Source organism: Haliotis rufescens, unplaced genomic scaffold (assembly GCF_023055435.1).
Source record: "Haliotis rufescens isolate VD_foot unplaced genomic scaffold, xgHalRufe1.0.p SCAF_2, whole genome shotgun sequence".
Taxonomy (NCBI): Eukaryota; Metazoa; Mollusca; class Gastropoda; order Lepetellida; family Haliotidae; genus Haliotis; species Haliotis rufescens.
Window position 1 is genome coordinate 12,910,670 of NW_025963890.1, and position 20,662 is coordinate 12,931,331.

General features: G+C 39.4%; 1 protein-coding gene across 1 annotated transcript in view; it reads left to right on the forward strand.

The window, feature by feature from the left end:
• The window catches only part of LOC124119877 (QRFP-like peptide receptor), a 68,250-nt gene that overhangs the window by 22,285 nt on the left and 25,303 nt on the right, over positions 1 to 20,662 (forward strand). Inside the window, exon 3 of the mRNA XM_046482540.2 lies at positions 8,699 to 8,919. Coding sequence (XP_046338496.1) covers positions 8,699 to 8,919 — 221 coding nt within the window. The remainder of the gene's footprint in view (positions 1 to 8,698; positions 8,920 to 20,662) is intronic.

Here is a 20,662-nt window from a genome sequence, read left to right on the forward strand (position 1 = left end):
CATAGGACAAAATAAGTCTCATTTCCACGAAACAAAGATATCACGATGTCAACATTAAGTCTCGACCTCGTTATTGAAGACCCTTTGATTATCTATCTGTTTACTTGGATCACATTTTCAAAGTTCTCTAGAATAACCTCTTTTTTGCATATCGACATAGGAAGATGGTTATGGGAATGTTACTTGTTCGAATCTATTAAAAATATTTTTTATTTCTGAAATATACACTTAATCACTTTAATCATAACACAACGGTATGAACTATGGTTCCATCGATATTCATCGGTATCGTTTCATACTTTGTGACGAAACAGTGCTTCAAAGACGAGTTGCGTTATATTATAATAACACTAAGCACATAAGATTGATAGGGAATATAATGAGACATGCACGAGCATGTTTGATCAGTTGCTTTGAAAGCATAGATGCCAGATATAAAAGAAACCGGTTGATAATGTTTAAGAATTGCAGGCATATTGAAACTGTCATGCGGGAGTAGACATGTTCACGCGTTTCTTAACAATTTGCAAGCAATACGATTGCCAGGGAAGTAGAAATAAGCATGGAATTGTTGTGTAAAGGTCGACAAAACGTACCCAAAACAAACGGGAAGCGGCTGATGCACATGTCTGAGCCATCGTTGGTTAGATGGGAGCTTAATATTGCATGCTGATAACACATAGTAGTTACATAAAATATCTGTGAAAAAAGATCGCTTTCGGTTTAATTATTTGATGTCTATATTAAACGAGTAACTTGGCCACTGCGGATATTTCTACCAAGGAGAAAGCGAACCTGCAATGTGCAATGACACTTGATTTGCACTTTAGGACTGAAGGTTGTGAAATGTATCAGAAATGTCTTCATCAAGCTTTATTACGTGATCACATCGTGTTTGCCATGCAAAACGGATGCTGTTATGCAAAGGGCAGCAATGAAGGGCAGCCAATTACATGCGAAACGAAAAAACATGGTGCCATATTAACCAGCGTCAATCTTATTCGATAGCTACCTCGATGTTTTGCTGTTGACTGTTTGATCGTACGAGAATGATGGTTAAACAATATGTTTTCTGTCAATAGCCACTATGATCACATTAAACAGAGACTACCTTTTTCTCATCTCGTCTTTGTCACAAATCATTGCTGATCTGTCTTGATGTTGGATATAAACATGCCTGTGGAGATTATGTTCTTCAAACATTCGCACGCAAATATTTTGTTAACTCAGTTTGCGTTTAAACGCTAATGCTGAATGATTCAAAGGGCATGGCCGGAACTGGTGCTTTTCTGTGAACTAGATGTTTTTTGCATACTGTGATGGAGAAATATTTCGCTTAGATCCTTTGACGACTTTCAAATATGTTTAATTTAACGCTAAAGACGCCCTGCGCGCCATTAATTCTGACGTCATTGTTTTTAGTGTAAACTGATTACCCAAACCTCCACAGAGCGTTTCCAGTAACGGGCGTCATGAACGAGACACGCGTTGAAACTTTCCTCACACTCGATGGTTATTGACTTTATTTACGATATAGAGACGAGCGATTCTTTCCGCGATGAAAGTAATTTTATTCTAGCAATCATGGCGTTCCCCTTAAAGTTATTTTTAAAGTATCTTTGCACATAACAGGTTAATGCTTGCCAGAGAGCTCTTTTCCTGTATCGAAAAGAACTCCAAATGAACAAGAATTGTAAATTTGTACTTTCATCATTTAATGATGCTTTACTAAATGAACCCTTATTTAAGTGGGAATGGCAATAGGGGTAATTAATGTAAATTGTAATAAACGTTTACCTCAAATTTGATCGTAGGCGGTTTCTCAGTTAATCTTGTAGAAATGTATTGAAACTGTTGTAAGAATGTTACGTGACTTTATACGTTTGGAATATTACATCATCGACGCCTGGAAATACAAATTTCAAGTAGCAAACGCCGGCTTCAGGATTCAGACCACGATCCAGAAGGATTTGAACTTGAGAATAATTATTTCATCGCTTTTCGCAAGGAATTACGGATTATGTTAGTAATTTGTCAATGCTCTTAGGAACATTAATGTCTTGGGACATACTTCTTTGAAGCCTTAAGTTGTTGTCTGAATCATTCCATTAAAGTATCATATCCTAACATATGGATTCTTAAATCATTCGAAAGCCCTGGTAATCTCGGGATCTTAAAGAGTAGGTCTTTGCGACATGCTGGAGACACGCAGGCGATCATTAATGACATACAACCACATTATGTGTCATCTTATAATTTGTAGGTTTTTTTTCACACATTTCAAAGACGTTTCTCACAAAAATACACAAACTTAATAAATGGCAATATGCATTGGTTATGAAATCTAAGTGAACATGTCCAAGATGAGTTTCCTATTCCTATTAGATATTCCAAGAGTAATCTGTTTGGGAGATCCCTTGGTGTGCACAGATTGCGCATATACTCAAAGGACAAAACATATTTGACCATGGTCTTATTTGTCATATTGTGATATTTAATAAGCAAATAACTCAAGCCTCTCTTTTCTTTAAAGAGGTGTAAGAAAGCGTAGGCTTTCCAAATATATATTTTTTTTAATATCGAAATTTGAAATTTCAAGTGCCATGCAAATTTTGGGTTCTTGGTGAAATGGCATTTACTTTCATGCCATTGGTTGTAATCAATCTCTATAAGGAATTACAGAGGTTTGTAAAAGAAACTTCATTAAGACAAGATGGGATGTGAATTTGCGTTCGACCCTAATGCACATCAAACTACCTTAGTATGCCTGGACAAATGGTTAGTTGTATACGGTAATTGTTATAATTGTAAAGCCATGAAATCAATAATTGTTGGCATTCATTTTTTTTTTAGCTTGGCACAAATACTGATATGAAAGAAACTACACGCCATGTTTGACTGCTTATAAATGAAAAAGGCCAACTAGTTCGTTCTAAATGTATTTCCATTAAATCCATTATCCCCCCGAAATACATTTCTTTAGTGTCAATGCTGCGAAAGCGACAGAATGGGAAACACGTATGAAGTATATCAGTCATCGGTACCAAAACTGACAAAAACTCACTGCCCATTAAATTGAGTCGATGATATTGACATCAGAATCTTGCATAATCTTTCCGTGCATCAACATTGCACATCTTCTGACGACGCCAAAGAGGCGGTGTCATACTTCAGTTATTGCTTGGTCCAGCATTCCAAAAGAATGCCACGAAATAGGTGATAAGTGCATTCCTTGGTAAAATGTGGACGTTCTGGTTGTAAATGGAATCCCGAATGATTCTGATTTAGTTATGCCTGTTGTTGTTCTGTGATTGTTCTTATACGGCAGAGGACAATGGTCGCACGACTCTATACCGATGTACTGCCAACATGCCCTTTAAACAACCATATATGTTTTCATTTGGTCATAATGTCCGCCACTTGCAAACACACAGCAATATGCGTCGAGCAACTGCGTTTCTGACGTCTCTCGAAACCGACTGTCGTCTGAAAACATCATCCTGTGCCAGGTCACCTCTTTTCCAACGTCGCACGGCTACCAGTAATTAAGCCCAACGTAGACGGCAACGTAGTTGGAAAGTCAATGACATCACACGATGAAGCCTATAGGGTCTAATTCCGGTAGCATGCAGTCTTCTTGTTATTGTGAACTTGCTGATATGGTTTCCCAAGGCCGCTGATAGCGTCAACGTCAAAAACAGATTGCGTCTGTGAAGGGTGCTCCGGTGTGGTCCCAGTCTAAAGGTTATATGTGTGGCGCAGCCTACTTGCGTGTGCGAAGCGCTCCAATCAGCTTCCAACTTTCAGTTTGTTATATCTTCACAAAGTCATTCATGATCAGGCGGCATTTATTTTGGATCATCTGGTTTCGACACATCAGGTAAAGCATCGAGATCCATAATCCCTTTTGCGTGTAAGAAAACTATGGTTGAGGTTCGAATACCGTTTTACTCGTTTCTTGGTTTGACACCACCATGCCCGTTTCTTCAAAGTGGTAAACGTCTGACGCCTGCATCACTTTGGTTGCCTCCCACATCAAGCTGACACGCCTGACATACTGTTGAAAGCACCAACACACTCACACGAGACTCTAGAAACGCCCACCGTCCGACTCGAAACGTTGTTATCTCATCACATTCCACACTTCTAGGCTTCTTAACTCAAGCTGCAGGAATATTGCTGATCTGATATCATTCAATAACCATCACAGCCTATTCCCTTCCACTGATTTACCACCCGAACTAGAAATAAAGGAGACCAGTGAGACAGCCTCGTCTGTTTTATATTTAGAAAAGTGCATAACGATTCAGAGTGAAAAAAACTCCACAAAGACTGCATGACAGGAGGGATGAATTCAACTTTCCAATAGTCATTTTCCCTTTATGTTGAGCAATATTCCAACAGATCAAGCCCTTTGTGTCTACATTTCACACCTTTTGAGGTACAATCGAGCATGCTCTTTCCACGAAGATTTCAAAGAGCGTTATACGACTCTTGCTCAAAAGTTGTTTGATGAATGCTACAACATTCAAGGCCTCAGTAGAGCTTTCAAAACGTTTTATGGTATACATATGGCGGACATTTCAAAATTTGACGCATAAGTGACAAACAATATGTCCAATGCACTTCTCTGTTTTGACTTGAATCATATATTCTCGTGCTGACTTGCCTTTGCATGTGTTTGTAACGAGTGCAACCGACGGGGCAGGATACGTACACCTTTTCGCGAACACCTGGTATCATCACAATATCATAGTGATTCACAAACACATGCTCATAACATCGTATCATGCATGGAATGGTACAGTGGCTTTTGGGAGAGTTTTCTTGTGGCTATGGAAAGAGTTCTGTAGCTTTTATTTATCCAAAATCAGGACATAAAAATAATATAAGGTTTCAGAAGAAATTGCACCAACTTTTTACAAGGACACGTCGGGGACGATAGAGAAACAAGATTTATGTGTGGTAATCTACGTGTACGGTAATTTGTATCAGCAAGTAATAATTTCACAGGGACATTCATGTCAATCATTCAGGGAACCTAATGGAAAAATACATTGTTTTGACAGCTCTTAGAACAACAGGCATTCATGTTGAACAAGACCAAGCTCGACAACAATTTTGAGGCAAAGATCTGACAAATTACCGCAATATTCACCCATTCAATCATGGTAATTATTGTCACTTTAATAGCCAAGGCAATGAATGAACACTTGTCGTATGCAATCTATGCCTTCACGCCATCACCATGAAATGGTTTACAACTATAGAGGTGTGAACAGGCCCATCGGGAAGATGCATTATTTGATGTTCATTGTCTTGCTCCACGTTGCCACGATTTTTCGTGTTAAGCATAACGATACGCGCAAACTGTCTGCACATTACTATGTATTTAGTACATATTTAGTACATATTACATAGTACATTTTTCGTACATTGATTACATCAATCTATTAGGGTGCAAGTATTAGGGAAGGCTTACGTCAACGTCTCCCAGATCGAATATTCGAAAAGCACTTTGTAGTACACATATTGTGCATTTGGGCCTGTATGACAAATGAAATCTGCTCAGGCGGATAATCTAGACTGGTTATTCTTTTGCATTGACAATTTATATATATAATTTTTGCCTAAGTGGGACACGGCCTGTCGAGTCAGATCATTTTTTATTGATAACCAGGATGATACCAGTAATCGAGATAAGAGAAAAAACACTCATGGATATAACCCTCATGAATGTTAATTGTTTCACTGTATCTGTACACTAGAGTTATGTAAGCATGCCAACGCTCTCTCCGATTAGTGTTTTATATGTGACAAATACTGCGATTGTTTTGTTGTCATCCCGGCTCTGCGTTTTGTGGCAAATTATTGTACAATCATTATTTCAACATGTTATTTTAATAGAATTTAGAACGAAGTACTTTACTAGACTTAACTTAACATCTAATATCAGCTTCCGCGATCATCAGTGGTTTCAGTCAAAAGCGATTGTTGTTATCTGAAACTGATGACTGACAAGTCAGTAGTATTTCACAAATTCACGTCTGAATTCATAGACGATTTTAGTAATTAAAACTTTTTATTTGAACCTGTCAAACTGAGAGCTTTGAATTTCATTACTTTCAAAATAACAAAAAAAGTAAACGCTTCATAATGTTTAGTTGTCAGTGGTACCTTAAACTCCTTAGACTTGGGTTAAAAAAGTGGTTTCTTTAATAATCATGGAGATGTTATCACCTTTGGTTAGTCGAGTGTGAGTTCCGATCAAAGTCCGATACATCTTAAACGACTGTAGATTGATTTTAGAGGCAACCATTGAATATTTCTGCAGAGAGGATGTCTTGTCTAGATTACAAAATTGACGAAGTCGTTTTCAAGACCCGCAGTAATGTCGTATTCTGCATGTTAAGTTTTGAAGCTGTTTCCCACCATAAGAATGATAATAATGATATTATGTTTTGATAACAGTACTGAGCCTTTTCTATTTCGACAAACAAAATAGGTTCTTTCGTTAACGTGAAAATTGATTTGTATCTTGTGGTTATTGTCACTGTACATACAAGTACATCTTGGACAAAATATACAATTTTTTTCATGTATATAAAAGCGACAAAACCGTTTCCATATTCATAAGAAATCTCTATTAAAAAAAGTCGATTGTACTATTCTGACCATATCATGAGCATATGTTTATGAATCAGGTGAGCTTATCCTACCCCACCGGCGGCACACGTCGCAAACACATGCAAAGACAAGTTAATTGTTCGCCTTAAAATTTGGCAAAACATGTTACAAGTCAACAGGGAATAGCATCATTTTTGACACTGATACGACAATTTTTTGTCCATCACATGTCTACCATAAACGTTTTGAACGCTCTGCTGATGTTGTAACTTTGATCAAACAATTTCTAAGCAAGAGTTGGCGCTCTTTCAAATCTTGGTAAAAAATGCATGCTCGATTGTTCCTCAAAGGTGTCAAATGTAGACACAAAGGGCTGGAGTTGCATGACCTTTGCTCTACATAAAGGGGAAGTTGACTGTTGGAAAGTTGAAGTCATCCCTCTTGTCGTCCAGTCCTGTCACTCTCAATCTTTATGCACAGATCTAAAAATATGAAACAGATGAAGCGGTCTCACTGGTCTCCTATATGTCTTGTTCAGGTGGGTAAATCAGGGAAGGCTATTTGATGGTTATTGAACGATGTTCATCGACATACCTGAAGTTGAAGTTAATCTTCATGGTCAAACTACCTTGTTTTGACTTTGCCAATCCGAGCAGAAATTCTGATTCATATGCATAAAGAAGGGGAGCGCAGTTGGTGCCTATTGGGAAGCCTACGTCTTGCCTAAATGTCTTACCACTAAAAATGTGGATGTACATGTTATCAATGAGGAAGTCCTGAACTTCACACATTATTTTCTCAGTAAACTTCATTTGGCATTTGCTTTCACTTTTGACAAATTGGCCTGAACCTCTGAACGTTTTGTGACAAAAAAAACTTTGATCCAGGAATGAAGTTTTTCCTGAAGGCTGTCATGTGGGATAGTGGTGCACAAAGTTGAAAAATCAAATGTTTTGACAGAAGTGAACCTGGTTATTTTGTGAGAATGTAAAAAGTCAAGAAACTGAGAATCCACTTGGCATTAATTCCTTTTGTTTCCCATACTTTCTGTGAAAATACCGAAAGTCCTTCCTTAATTGTATTAAGGATTATTGTTAATCTTTGAGATAGGGATTTGGTGGTACATTTTTCTCCCTGTAAGCATATTTATTGAGCTTTGGAATCCAGTGCAAAAGAGGAATGGACATGTCTTAAGGTTTTAGATTCAAGTCAAAAGTTGATAGTACTGATACATGGTTTCGGCCGATTTCTTCCTCAGTAACCATGCGTCATAACATGTGCACATACAGCTTATTCTGTCATACTTGTAGTCTCTATCATTAATTTCCAAACATGTGTCATCCCCAGTAAATACACGTCTTGACCGATAAAACAGTGCTCAAACAATGATCAGTGACGACAGGTAGTACTACAGTGACATGCCGGATCACACAGTGTAACCAGCTCATCCTCATTTAAGTAATTTCTCATTGTTTCGTAACGTCAAAATAGACGCATGGCACATGCGAAAGCCGACGTCGTTGCTCATGCTGCATTAAATCAGCCACAAGTCTCAGTTAGTTGTCCGCAGCTGTAGTGAGGTGAAATTGGGTTTAACGTCGCGTCCAAGATTATTGCACTTATATAGCGACGTGCATGCACGTGTATGTGTGTGTGTGGCTGCTTGTACTAGTCCGGACTGATGCCGATTTATAGTGCTAGCTCACTGAGATACCATGCCGCAGTTTAACATGAATACCCCACTCAGACACAGTATACTGACTCCGAGCCGACCAGTCCTTGTTTTAGCCCCTTAATGCCGAGCGCCAGACAGGGTAACAACAAGTACAATCTTTTAACGTCTTTTTGTATGACGCGGCCCGGGATCGAACCCTGGACCTTCCGCTCTCCGGGCGGACGCTCTACCACAAGACCACGGAGGCGGTCCCGCAGCTGTAGTGTGATATTGGGCGATGTATAACAACACACAATTATCTGCTCGAATGTGTACATATACATGTAGCTCAACAGTTTTTTCCTCTTTGTATCATTAACATTGTTACTTCATCATACGTATCTGTCTCTATTGCAGGACACCGAGTCCATCTTATACCACAACAACGCAACATCAGTTGTTGTCGTGTTATGTGCCGACGTGGGCATCCCCGACACCGGGCGCCTCGTCTACAGTGTGTGGCAACTGTGTGTGCTCTTCGTCATCCCCGCCATCGTCCTCATGTTCTGCTACATCCGCGTCATCTGGATACTCTGGATGAGCACGCAACAACTGCAAACTATGACGTCACCATATAGGTTAGTTTTGATCCGTCTTTTAAGAACTTTCAACTTGTTAAAATGAAAGTAAGCCCTTGGGATTCGTGCCAGATTTGATCACATGATCCCCATCGTCCATATGCCCGTCATATGGATGATTTGGTTGATTACGTGTGCATTGGACCCTTGGATCCTCAAAGACCCTTTCCGTAATCATAAGAAATCTTAGCTGAAAGTATTGTCCATTGTTCGATACCGATATATCACAAGTATGTGTTCCCGAATCACGATCAAATATATAGTGATGATACCAGGTGTTCGCACAAAGGTGAGTGAATCCTGCTCTATCGGCGGTACCCGTCATAAATACATGCAAAGACAAGTCAGTTGTTTACCCGAAAACAAAACACGGAAACACATGGTACAAGTCAAAATAGGAAATTCAATCGGATATATTTTTTGTCACTGATGCGTCAGATTTATAAACCTCCACATTTAGGGAAAGTTGACTAATGGAAAGTTGAGCACATAGCTCTTGTCATACACTCTTGCGGGTGGCTTTTGTCACTCTGAATCTTTAGGCAATGATTTAAATATGAAACAGATGAGGCTGTTAAGTGGTATTTATATTTCTTGTTCAGTTGAGTAAATCAGTATAAGGGAACTGGGTATTTGCCATTATCGACCGATATCAGATCATCGATATACCTGAAGCTTAAGTTAAACTTCTCGGCCAAATTCCATTGCTTTGGTTTTGCTTACCAGACATTCCAATTCATATGCATAAAGAAACATTAGCAAAGGATGTCAATTTCTTACCTAAATGTCTTATCCCTTGGTTCTTTTCAAATTGCAAATATTCGGGTTTTTGAAAATCATTATTTTCTCTTGTCTGGAATATATAGAAACTCCTTCCTTATAAAGGATTATGGTGAATCTTAGGGGAAGGGGTGATAGTTCACTTACTGGACCCGGTTATATATTTCTTTGATCAAACAATGAATGTAGTTTTGCTTACATATAATGGTTGTATTATTTGAGGTCTTGTCTGTGGGAAATACTACAAGCTTGTCATGTAAGGCAGACATTCATTGGATGACAGCTAGCTGGGACAGATTAAGTTTGTTCCAACCTATTTTGCAGTTTGTGCATTCTACAAATGGCAACATCATGCCTTAACCCACTCTGAAAGACATTCAACAGGTTCATCGTCTCTTTTAGCCCATCTTTTGCATATACTTCAACATCATCCGTAAGTTCTTGATCGTGTTTGGTCCCTATTTGAATTATTGGCAAACCTGTTATTGTCAACAAATCACCTGTGATAATATGAGCTACCGGGTTGGTAGCAGTATTATGAGTCATGGCAGCCACAAATAGTGGAATTTACATCATGAGCTGTCAATTCCACGCTCTGCAACACTTTCCTATAATTGGTATATAGAAAACTGAAATTGTTGGTGGTTCCTGAAATTTGAAATAATGTAGGATATTTAGGGAAAGTTTTTTTCTGAAATTGTTACTTAAGTTTAAAGCACCAATACCCTTGTTTGCACATTTAAACTTCAGGAACATGCGATCTTTGTCTGATTTAGTTGAGTCTGTTTCTGGTTTCAAAGCTGCATCAAGAACTATACTCTCTAGTCGATACTGTTTTGAGACACAACCATCAGCAAAAGTTGCCGGAGTCGGTTGATTTCTTTCAACGACATAGTATAGCCTTGTTCTTATTTTGTGCAGTCTCAGTGGTTCCTAAAGGAGAGGCATTGCTGCGTCGACGTCTTTGAGATGACGGCAACAGACTCAATGCGATGGTAGTTTGTTAGTTTGCAAGGAATACCAACGTCTTCTATTTTTGCATTACATCCACATGTCATAATTATACACAACAGTCGAATCAAGTTTTCTGGATGGCCTATACTGCCACTGTACTTAAGGCCATTAGATGAATGATAAGGTTTAATTTTGATTTTACTTTAAGTTTTGATCACTGGTGTCAGTCATATTTGAAGGGTGGGAATTGTTCATAAAGACACTATTATAATGTTTTGGTGTTAATCAGGTTCAGTAAACTTAAAGCCTTGGGCAAGTCATTTCGTTTGCTTCAATTATATATTAGTTGCACATGGATATCACTAAAGAAGTTATGCTGTCAATTGCATGTGAAGAATAACATTTCCTTGACAAACATTGAAGCAATTTCCAGTACTCACGAACCAATCAGACAACTGTCAATTTCGAAGCGACAAACTCGGGAAAATATGCTCTACAACCTGATAACAAACGTATTGTTAATATATATGTAAATAGAAAAATCGCTGTCAGGAAATACGTATTTCATGTGATAAACCCTAACTTCACCACTTGAAATTATTTGCACAGACCTTTTGCGTCTCATCAGCACTATTCCATCCATGTAGCGACAAAACACAATGAATGAATTACACAATCATAATGAGCAACGGAATAACATTTTATAGCTTCCTTGCTTGTAAAAATAGACATTGATCCGTCAGTCCATGTAATTGATTGCCTTGTCGAAAGGGCCAATATCAAGCTTTACTCGTGGCACCATAAGCTAGACCTGATCACTATTGATTTCCCAGTTCATAGATTCATATTGAGTGCGGTTTAATAATAGGCGGACTCTCATTAAATACATACGGCAAGTGAGAATAACAGAAATCATAGGTTAAGGTATACCATGATCAAAGGCAAGGGTGTGATCGCAAACGTCGATGTGAGCACCGACGTTGCAAAGATCACGTCGACGCCAATGACGGCGTTAACCTTTGGTCTTGCAATCTCTGTGAGTGTTAATTTGCTTGTAGGATGACTTCTTGAATAATGAGAGGGTTGGGTGTGACATAAAATGGACAAACTGTCTTTGTATGAATTTCAACTTGTGATAAACGCAGGCTTGAGCAGTCTTTGTTTATCAGTAAAGACGCCATATTGACATTAGGACGCTAATTATTCTCAAACTTCTACCTGTCATCGTTTGACGGATTACGGCGCTGATTTTCCTAGCAGTTGCCATGGCATAAGTTTACTTAAAGGGATGAGGATAAGAAAATCAGGAACCATTGAAGATGTCGGTTGTCTTTGAAATGTACTATTCATGTTGCTGAAATCATGGTTGCCCATACACTCTTCGCATTAATAGTTGCCCAATTAAGGTTGAAACAGAAGGGTTAAAGCAAGGACTGGTCGGCTCGGAGTCAGTATATTGCGTCTGAGTGGGGTATTCACGGTAAACTGCGGCATGGTATCTCAGCGGGCTAGCACTATAAAATCGGCGTCAGTCTGGACGAGTACAAGCAGCCACACACACAGGTGCATGCACGTCGCTAAATAAGTGCAATAATCTTGGACGCGACGTGAACCCCATTTCACTACATTACAATCTTACCATAAATAGATTATAAATATTATTGCAAGTCTCAATCCATCACATTTGGGTCGGGCTGTTTCATGTGGTGTGAAGTTTGAAAGGGCTGTAAAGGGTGGTCGGGGCCATGACAGGATCGAGAGCGAGTGACACGAGCCGGTTTCCGAGTTAGATTAAATATATTTGATTGATGTCTGGTCGATGTCGGCGCTCTGTAGTTTGTGCATGGCTTGGATGATTTCGTAAACATTCCGGAAGAAATAATCGACAGAAATAATTATTATTTCCGTACAAGGAAACTCTGTTCACGATGGTCAAATCCAGGATTCAGTCTAGGACATGTGAAATTTGTCAATAACGAACTCTGGTTCATAACATTATGATTACAAAACATAGAATGGTTTTTAAATGGCTAAATGCAGCAAAACATATTTGACGTTTACAATTTGGTGGATTTCGGTGATTAACAGTATTGATTTCGGCATCCTCTAATTCAAACGTTATTAGTTATTACAATTTCAATTGAATGAATTCATGAAAACGTAGTTTCCTAATAATGATGCAGCAGAATTAGATGTTTACGATGGAGGTAAATGATGATACGATCATCTGTTTTGGGATCGCATGAATACCATATGTGTCTTTTCTAATACACTGTGTTAACCACATCGTACGCAATTACATTAATATAATGACGGCTCAATGACACTATCATACACAAATCATTTTATAGTTTTATGAAGACTATTTGAAATGTTTATATTATACATAAATTATATATTTAATATGCAGCTAATCTATCAGCTGTTCTCGACAGGGTAACATATTAAATATATATTTTAACAGTTTGCATATGTAATGCCATATTGTTTAGATTCATAAAGACGCGTAGATGTTATTCACGTCAATTCCTCAGCATCTACCATTATCAATATAACATCTCAACATTTAATTTTATCAGATCATTAAGTGTCTGTGCCACCGTGAAAAGGATGAGTGTTATGCGAGACATGTATGTGTGGCAATCTTTAGTTCCTCGACTAAATGACTTGATGGCCCGGTTTGTGTACAATTATTTTTTGTTATATTTGTATTGTTTTTATTGTTTTTTAAAGGGTAACTTTTCATTAGTATGATATACGCAAAACTAATTGGAGTTAACCACTATTTCTGTATAAAGCTGTAGTTAAGTGTATAGATACATTGTATGACTTACCTCCGTTTGACATTTACTGACCATAGTCGAAAGTATCTAACATAGTCTAGTCAGCCAAGTTGTGAATTCAATTCAATATTCATAAACAGTAATGGTCTTTGGACATCATTTGGTTACGAATGGTAACCTTGATCTGTACACTTTCTGTTGTCGCCCTCAATGTCGGCGTCTGATGGAGGAAGACCAACAACATACTCCACTTTATGAATCAACATGGTTTTATTGTACATGGTATAAAGGATGCTTTCCACTGAAGTATAAAATTATCCAGCATTCGTGCATGTACATGGACGTTATAAAGGTTAAACATCTAAGTCATGGGAATAACCTATATTGTTTTCAAAGAACACAGTGGAGTTTATGTGTTGGTTTGAACCTCTGCCGAGTTGATTGGAGTGGTTTCAAGGTTATCGTAATTGAGAGTGCAAACGTACTTTGCTGTCGCAGTTCGATCGGTATAATATTAAGTAACGAAAGGCGTCTTCTAGTTCCATAAGTGTTTGTCTTCCTATCGAGTTCCGAACAATGCCCGAACATATATGTAGTGTTAATGTGATAGACTCGCCTTGGAAATACAAACTAATTCCACATTGTTTAAACTGGGGATCAACGGCACTAATAGAATCTTACATAGTCTTGTCAACATTTTATGCATTCAAACATGTAACAAATAGACAGGAAGCGTTGTCGGGAGGCCTGATGATTTCCTGTTTTGATACGACTGAGTCTCTAATGACAGTGCTTCACTGCAAGACATTATATGAATACGTTGTAAATTGTTGTAAATGAAGACGTACGTACGTACGATGCTGGAATCATAATGAATAATGAATCATATTTTACTACCTTCGTTAATACCCCAGTGCATGCGTTTTCACATACAGATGAATATGGACTATTCTCCACACCTTGTTGGTCATATCCCTTATTGATCAACCGCCGTGATATTGCTGGAATATTGCTAAAAGCGGCGTAAAACCATACTCACTCACTCACTTATTGATCAAGACGTTGTAATTAGTACATTAGACATTTGAGTAAGCATTTATTGGAGGAAATATATACATCAGAAAACTGCGTCAGCAGGCAAAGAATATATTTTTCAACGACCTGAATCAAACTTGCAGTAACCGTATTCGACGTAATAAGTGCCCAGGGCGCTCTCAAAATTAGAAATAGGGGTCTCTTATTAGAATATTATTCTGCTGAAAAAACCCCAGAGTTGACAGAATGTAAATTTCGTGGTTTATGCTCACAGCCTGAAATGTTTATATACGACTGATATATTTTTCCAATTTTTTCAATTTCCCATAATTAAGGTTGCATATAACACACGAGTTCGTATTGTACACGAATAAATAAGTCTTGTGTACATTGATCAATCGGAAGGGGTGCTAATTGTTCACTAGCCAATATATAAGCAAATATCGCCATGGGCGCTTATTAGAGCGGGGCGCCTTTGCGTCGAATACCCAAGAGATCTTTCAGTGGTAGAGATTTCCATGTTTACGGTGCATACAGTGGAAATGAAGGATCCTATGGCAGTTTTCAGTTAATGATATGACTGCAGTAGATGCAAAGATATGATGTCTTATCTTATGTCACAGACGTAAGTGTGTTGGTGGGTGAGTGAGTGAGTGTGTGAGACTGTTGTTTCAGCCTTGTGTAATGGCATTTTCAGTAAATATTTGGTCGTCATCAATGAGGATTCTTTCATTTATGATAGTGAAATAGGAAGGCATGTTTTCACGAAATACTGGCAGTGGTCGTGCTAATAATTAACTACTTTTTCATCATACAGTAATGTAACAAGAGCTTCGTAATACAATGACCGTTTTCCAATCTATTGGACCTATTAGTACCTTGCGCATTACGTTATAACCTAAACTTATATTAAATGATAGGAATAATTTTAAGGTTATCGTATTCAAGAAAAGTGGAATATCTATTTTGTTGTTCCGGTGCAATCAGTATAATATGCGCCGACGAAAGACGTCTTCCTGATTGTTAACTGTTTGTCTTCTTAATTAGAAGGGTAAAATACCTGAACATGTGGGCGTGGGTGATGTATTACCTAGCCACCTGGGAAATATGAACGTAGTCCACATTAGTCGTGTTAATACTTTATGCAACAAAGCATGATGCACACACAGGAAGAATGATCGGGAGACGATTTCCTGTCTTCATTACCACAGTCGATGGTCCTCACGCTCCACTGCAAATTAAGCGATAAAACATTTCCGTAATCAAAAGAAATATTTGCTAAAAGCAATTGATCGATTCCGACTACACAATGTATATCATAAGCATGTGTTTATGTATCACTATCAAATAGTAATTATACCAGGTGTTCGCTAAAAGGTGTGAGTATCCTTCCCTACAGTTGGTACAAATCAAAATAGGCAATTACATCCGACATCATTTTTGTCACTATATCGTCAAATTTGGAAATGTCCTGAACATAGCTAAGACAAAACATGTTAAAGCTTTTACTAAGTCCTTGACAGTTGAAACCCTAATCAAACAACTTACACGTGAGAGTCGTATGATGTTATTTGAAATCTTGGTAGGAAGAGCGTGTTCAATTATACCTCAAAAGTTTTTTGTGAAATGTAGGCAAAAGGCTGGAGTTGCTGGAATATTGCCCGATATAAAGGGAAATGTGACTTTTGGAAAGGTGAAATAAACACGACAAAACCGTTTCCAAATGCATACACCTCTGCCAAAAACAGAATCGACTACAACAGAAAATGATGAGACAAGGTGTTCGAGAAAAGGCAAGCGTATCATGTACCACCGCCACAAACACATGCAAAGGCACGTAAATTGTTCATCTGAAACACACGGAGGTTATCCCAGTTTTAGTTACTCTCACAATAAACACTGCACCGATAAATACTGATAAAATGCTCTAATCGTGCAAATACTCACAGTTCGAAAACGATGAATGTACTTTAAGGATGACGAGGAAATAAAGGCCGCCACAGAGGCGTGGTTAGAGGGCCAATCTGCGGATTTCTATAAAAGTGGTATTAAAAGCTTGAAGGACAAATGGAATTATTGTATTGAGGTGAATGGAGATCATACTGAAAAATAACAATGCAAAAGATATTCTGCGACTTGGTCTTATATTGAAGTACTGTTGCAAAACTTATTGAACGCCCCTCGTACATCACCACACAAACCTGGTTAGGATCGTCTAAGAAATGTTGCGTCTACTTCAAAAATGGGGAAATTACAAACGGACCATGGCCATGCAGTACAGTTTTATCCCAAGATGCAGCTAACGGATTTAAAGAAAAAAAACAAGGAAGTTGTCATGTACGTTCTAGTTTGTTCGATACATCAATGTAAAACCCAAGAGGGACTGAAACTGTAAATTCCCAATGGGTATTTCCGCTATTACATTACCAGGAATTACGCCTGCTCAAAGACTCAGTGGCCTTTCTGAACGGATTTCGAAGCTATTGTTACGTCACAAGGTCTTTTTAGCCATTTTCAATGATTTCTCCTTGCAAAAGTTCGGAGTTTACGACATTATTATCTGGGCAGAGCTAATTCTAAGTATCTCCTAAGTTAGGGCCTTATACGGTTACATTGCCGGCTAACTGCCACATGAGGATATTGTGTGTGTGGTAGTGATGGCTAACTGCCATATGCCGATATAGCGTGTGTGACATGGACGGCTACCTGCCATATGCCGATATAGCGTATGTGGTGGTGACGGCTACCTGCCATATGCCGATATAGCGTGTGTGGTGGTGACGGTTACCTGCCATATGCCGATATAGCGCGTGTGATGGTGACGGCTAACTGCCATATGCCGATATAGCGTTTGTGATGGTGACGGCTACCTGCCATATGCCGATATAGCGTGTGTGGTTGTGACGGCTACCTGCCATATGCCGATATAGCGTGTGTGATGGTGACGGCTACCTGTCATATGCCGATATCGCGCGTGTGATGGTGACAGCTAACTGCCATATGCCGATATAGCGTGTGTGATGGTGACGGCTAACTGCCATATGCCGATATAGCGTGTGTGACATGGACGGCTACCTGCCATATGCCGATATAGCGTGTGTGATGGTGACGGCTACCAGCCATATGCCGATATAGCGCGTGTGATGGTGACGGCTACCTGCCATATGCCGATATAGCGCGTGTGATGGTGACAGCTACCTGCCATATGCCGATAAAGCGTGTGTGATGGTGACGGTTACCTGCCATATGCCGATATAGCGCGTGTGATGGTGACGGCTACCTGCCATATGCCGATATAGCGTTTGTGATGGTGACGGCTACCTGCCATATGCCGATATAGCGTGTGTGGTGGTGACGGCTACCTGCCATATGCCGATATTGCGTGTGTGATGGTGACGGCTACCTGCCATATGCCGATATAGCGCGTGTGATGGTGACAGCTACCTGCCATATGCCGATATAGTGTGTGTGACATTAAAGGTTTACCATCATTTGCCGATTATATTTGTTACATTGACGGCCAACTGTCACATGCCGATATAGCTTGTGTGACATGGACGGCTAACGGCCATGACTCGATATGCGTGTGTTAACTGACCGCTAACTGCCATATGCCGATATTATGTGTGACATTGACGGCTAACTGACTTATCCCAATATTGTGTGTGACCATTTGCCGATATTGTGTGTTACAATGACGGCTAACTGCCATATGCCGATATTGTGTGTGTGACATTGACGGCTAACTGACTTATCCCGATAGTGTGTGTGACATTAAAGGTTAACCAAAATATGCCGATATAGTGTGTGTGACACAAATGGTTAACTACAATATGTTGATATTGTGTGTGTGTGACATTGACGGCTAACTGCCATATGCCGATGTAGCGTGTGTGACATTAAAGGTTAACCGCCATATGGCAATATTGTGTGTGTGACATTCACGGCTAACTGCCTCATTTTGCGTGTGTAACATAACAGCTTTCATATGGTGAAATAACGTGTGTGTTGGTGAGGTGAAATGGGGTTTAACGTCACGACTTACATAGCGACGTGCATGCACGTGTGTGTGTGCGTGTGTGTGTGTGTGTGTGTGTGTGTGCGTGCGTGCGTGCGTGCGTGCGTGCGTGCGTGTGCGTGTGCGTGTGCGTGTGTGGCTGCTTGTCCGGACTGATGTCGATTTATAGCGCTAGCCCACTAAGATACCATGCCGCAGTTTAACATGACTATCCCACTGAGACACAGTATCCGAGCCGACCAGTCCTTGTTTTAGCCCCTTAATGCTGGGCGCCAGACAGGGTAACAACAAAAGTACCATCTTTTAACGTTTTTTAGTATGACGCTCGCGGGGATCGAGCGTGACATATAGAATTGTGCTGAGGCAAATTTGTGCGTGTACCTATGGTGTTATGAAATGTGCTTCGTTGACGGTTGACTGACCAATATGAAACGTGAAACTGGTACACTCATTCGTGTTCTTGGTAAAATTCAGACCATATGTGAAATAGATTAGACTTTCCAATTCTGTGTCCAATCCCGTTCCATTTGTCATGTGACAGAGATAAACGTCTACATAATTCTACATTTGTTTTATGACTGCGGGAATACTGGAGCGAACAATCACGTAACCCCAGCAGGTCTCGGTAGAGACCATTGTCGGACTTCGTATGTACTACGTCAAATCACGCCACGCAACATGAGACAGTGTGAACTCATTACAAGAAGACAGCATAGTCCTCAATGTGTCTCCTGTCTGACTAACATGGTATCAAGATGGATTGGAATCGTCTTCCAAAACCTTACTTTCAATACAATGAATTGATAATGCCTCTCTCAGACCAGATGCTACTGTATTGCATACGTCTCATATAAAAGTTATTGCGAGTTCGTACAGCGCTTGGTTCGTACAAGATAATGTGTATTTGTTTTGCATAAATACGAAATAACCTCTATAATGTATGTTCATCATTGCTTGCTATGGAAAAATACATTAAACAACATGTCTGTGTGAAAAGGTATACTATATTTAACATATAAATTGCCCTGTATGAAAAAGCGACCCCTACATGTTTCAGAACACAACTATATTTCCTCCCCGAATGTACTTTCATGTTTCCGTAATGTTTATAAAGATATTAATGTATACTATAATCGCAATTAAAACACAAAGGAATATGAATTCTTCAATAAACTTCGACCTGGTTGCTTAATTGATCAGCCACATGTTTCCTATCGTACACGGTCATGGTGATAATGAAATATCTGATTTGGGATTATCCATTCTAAAGAAACTCAAAGTAGTTTTAGAACATACGCTCTACAAAAAAAGAAACGCACAGGCCGTATGTAGTTCATTGAACCTGACTACACAAATCCGGTATATAAATTGGATATACATGTATATTATAGGAAAATGTAGGTGGCTTGATATTCGACAAACGATGCGTCAAAACGCAGCCATTGTCGATTTGCAATATCTTAAATAGCATTGTTTTCACACTAGTTCAAAAATGTCATGGAGGAAAACAGATAAGCAAAATGCACGTGCAAGTTATGGTATTCGTAACTCGTGGTAGTGGCTATAAAAAGGCAAGCATAAGCCCATAATTTGTCATTCAATTGCAACATTTTTCAAGTTCGAAAATGCCGGAACTCAGCGTTGCCGATCGGAAAATCACCATAAGACGTATTCAAAGAGGGGAATCGCAGCCTTCTATTGCACGCCACTTCAACGTCCACCACAGCATCATTTGCCGCCTTTGGGACCGATACACACAAATCAGTTCGACTGCAGACCGTCCGAGAACCGGCCGACCAAGTGTTACCACCCCTGCTACATTCGACTGTTCCACCTACCTCATCGCAATGCCAAAGCTACGGACACTTCGCGGGCCTGGATTCCGACCCAGAACACCAGTTATCGTCCCTGTTTTGCAACAGATCCATCGACAGCGACGCTTGCGTTGGTGCCATACCTTACAGCCTTAGAATTTGAGAAACTGGAGATGAGTGTGGTTTAATGAATCACGATTTCTTCGTCACCGGCGAGATGGAAGACAACGCGTTTATCGTCGTCGAAATGAGCGCTCCATATCCTGCACCACGAGATCTGATTTGGTTGTGGTTCAGGGAAATTTGACAGCAAATCGCTACATGAATCAAATTCTTCAACCTCACCTTCTTCCAATCAT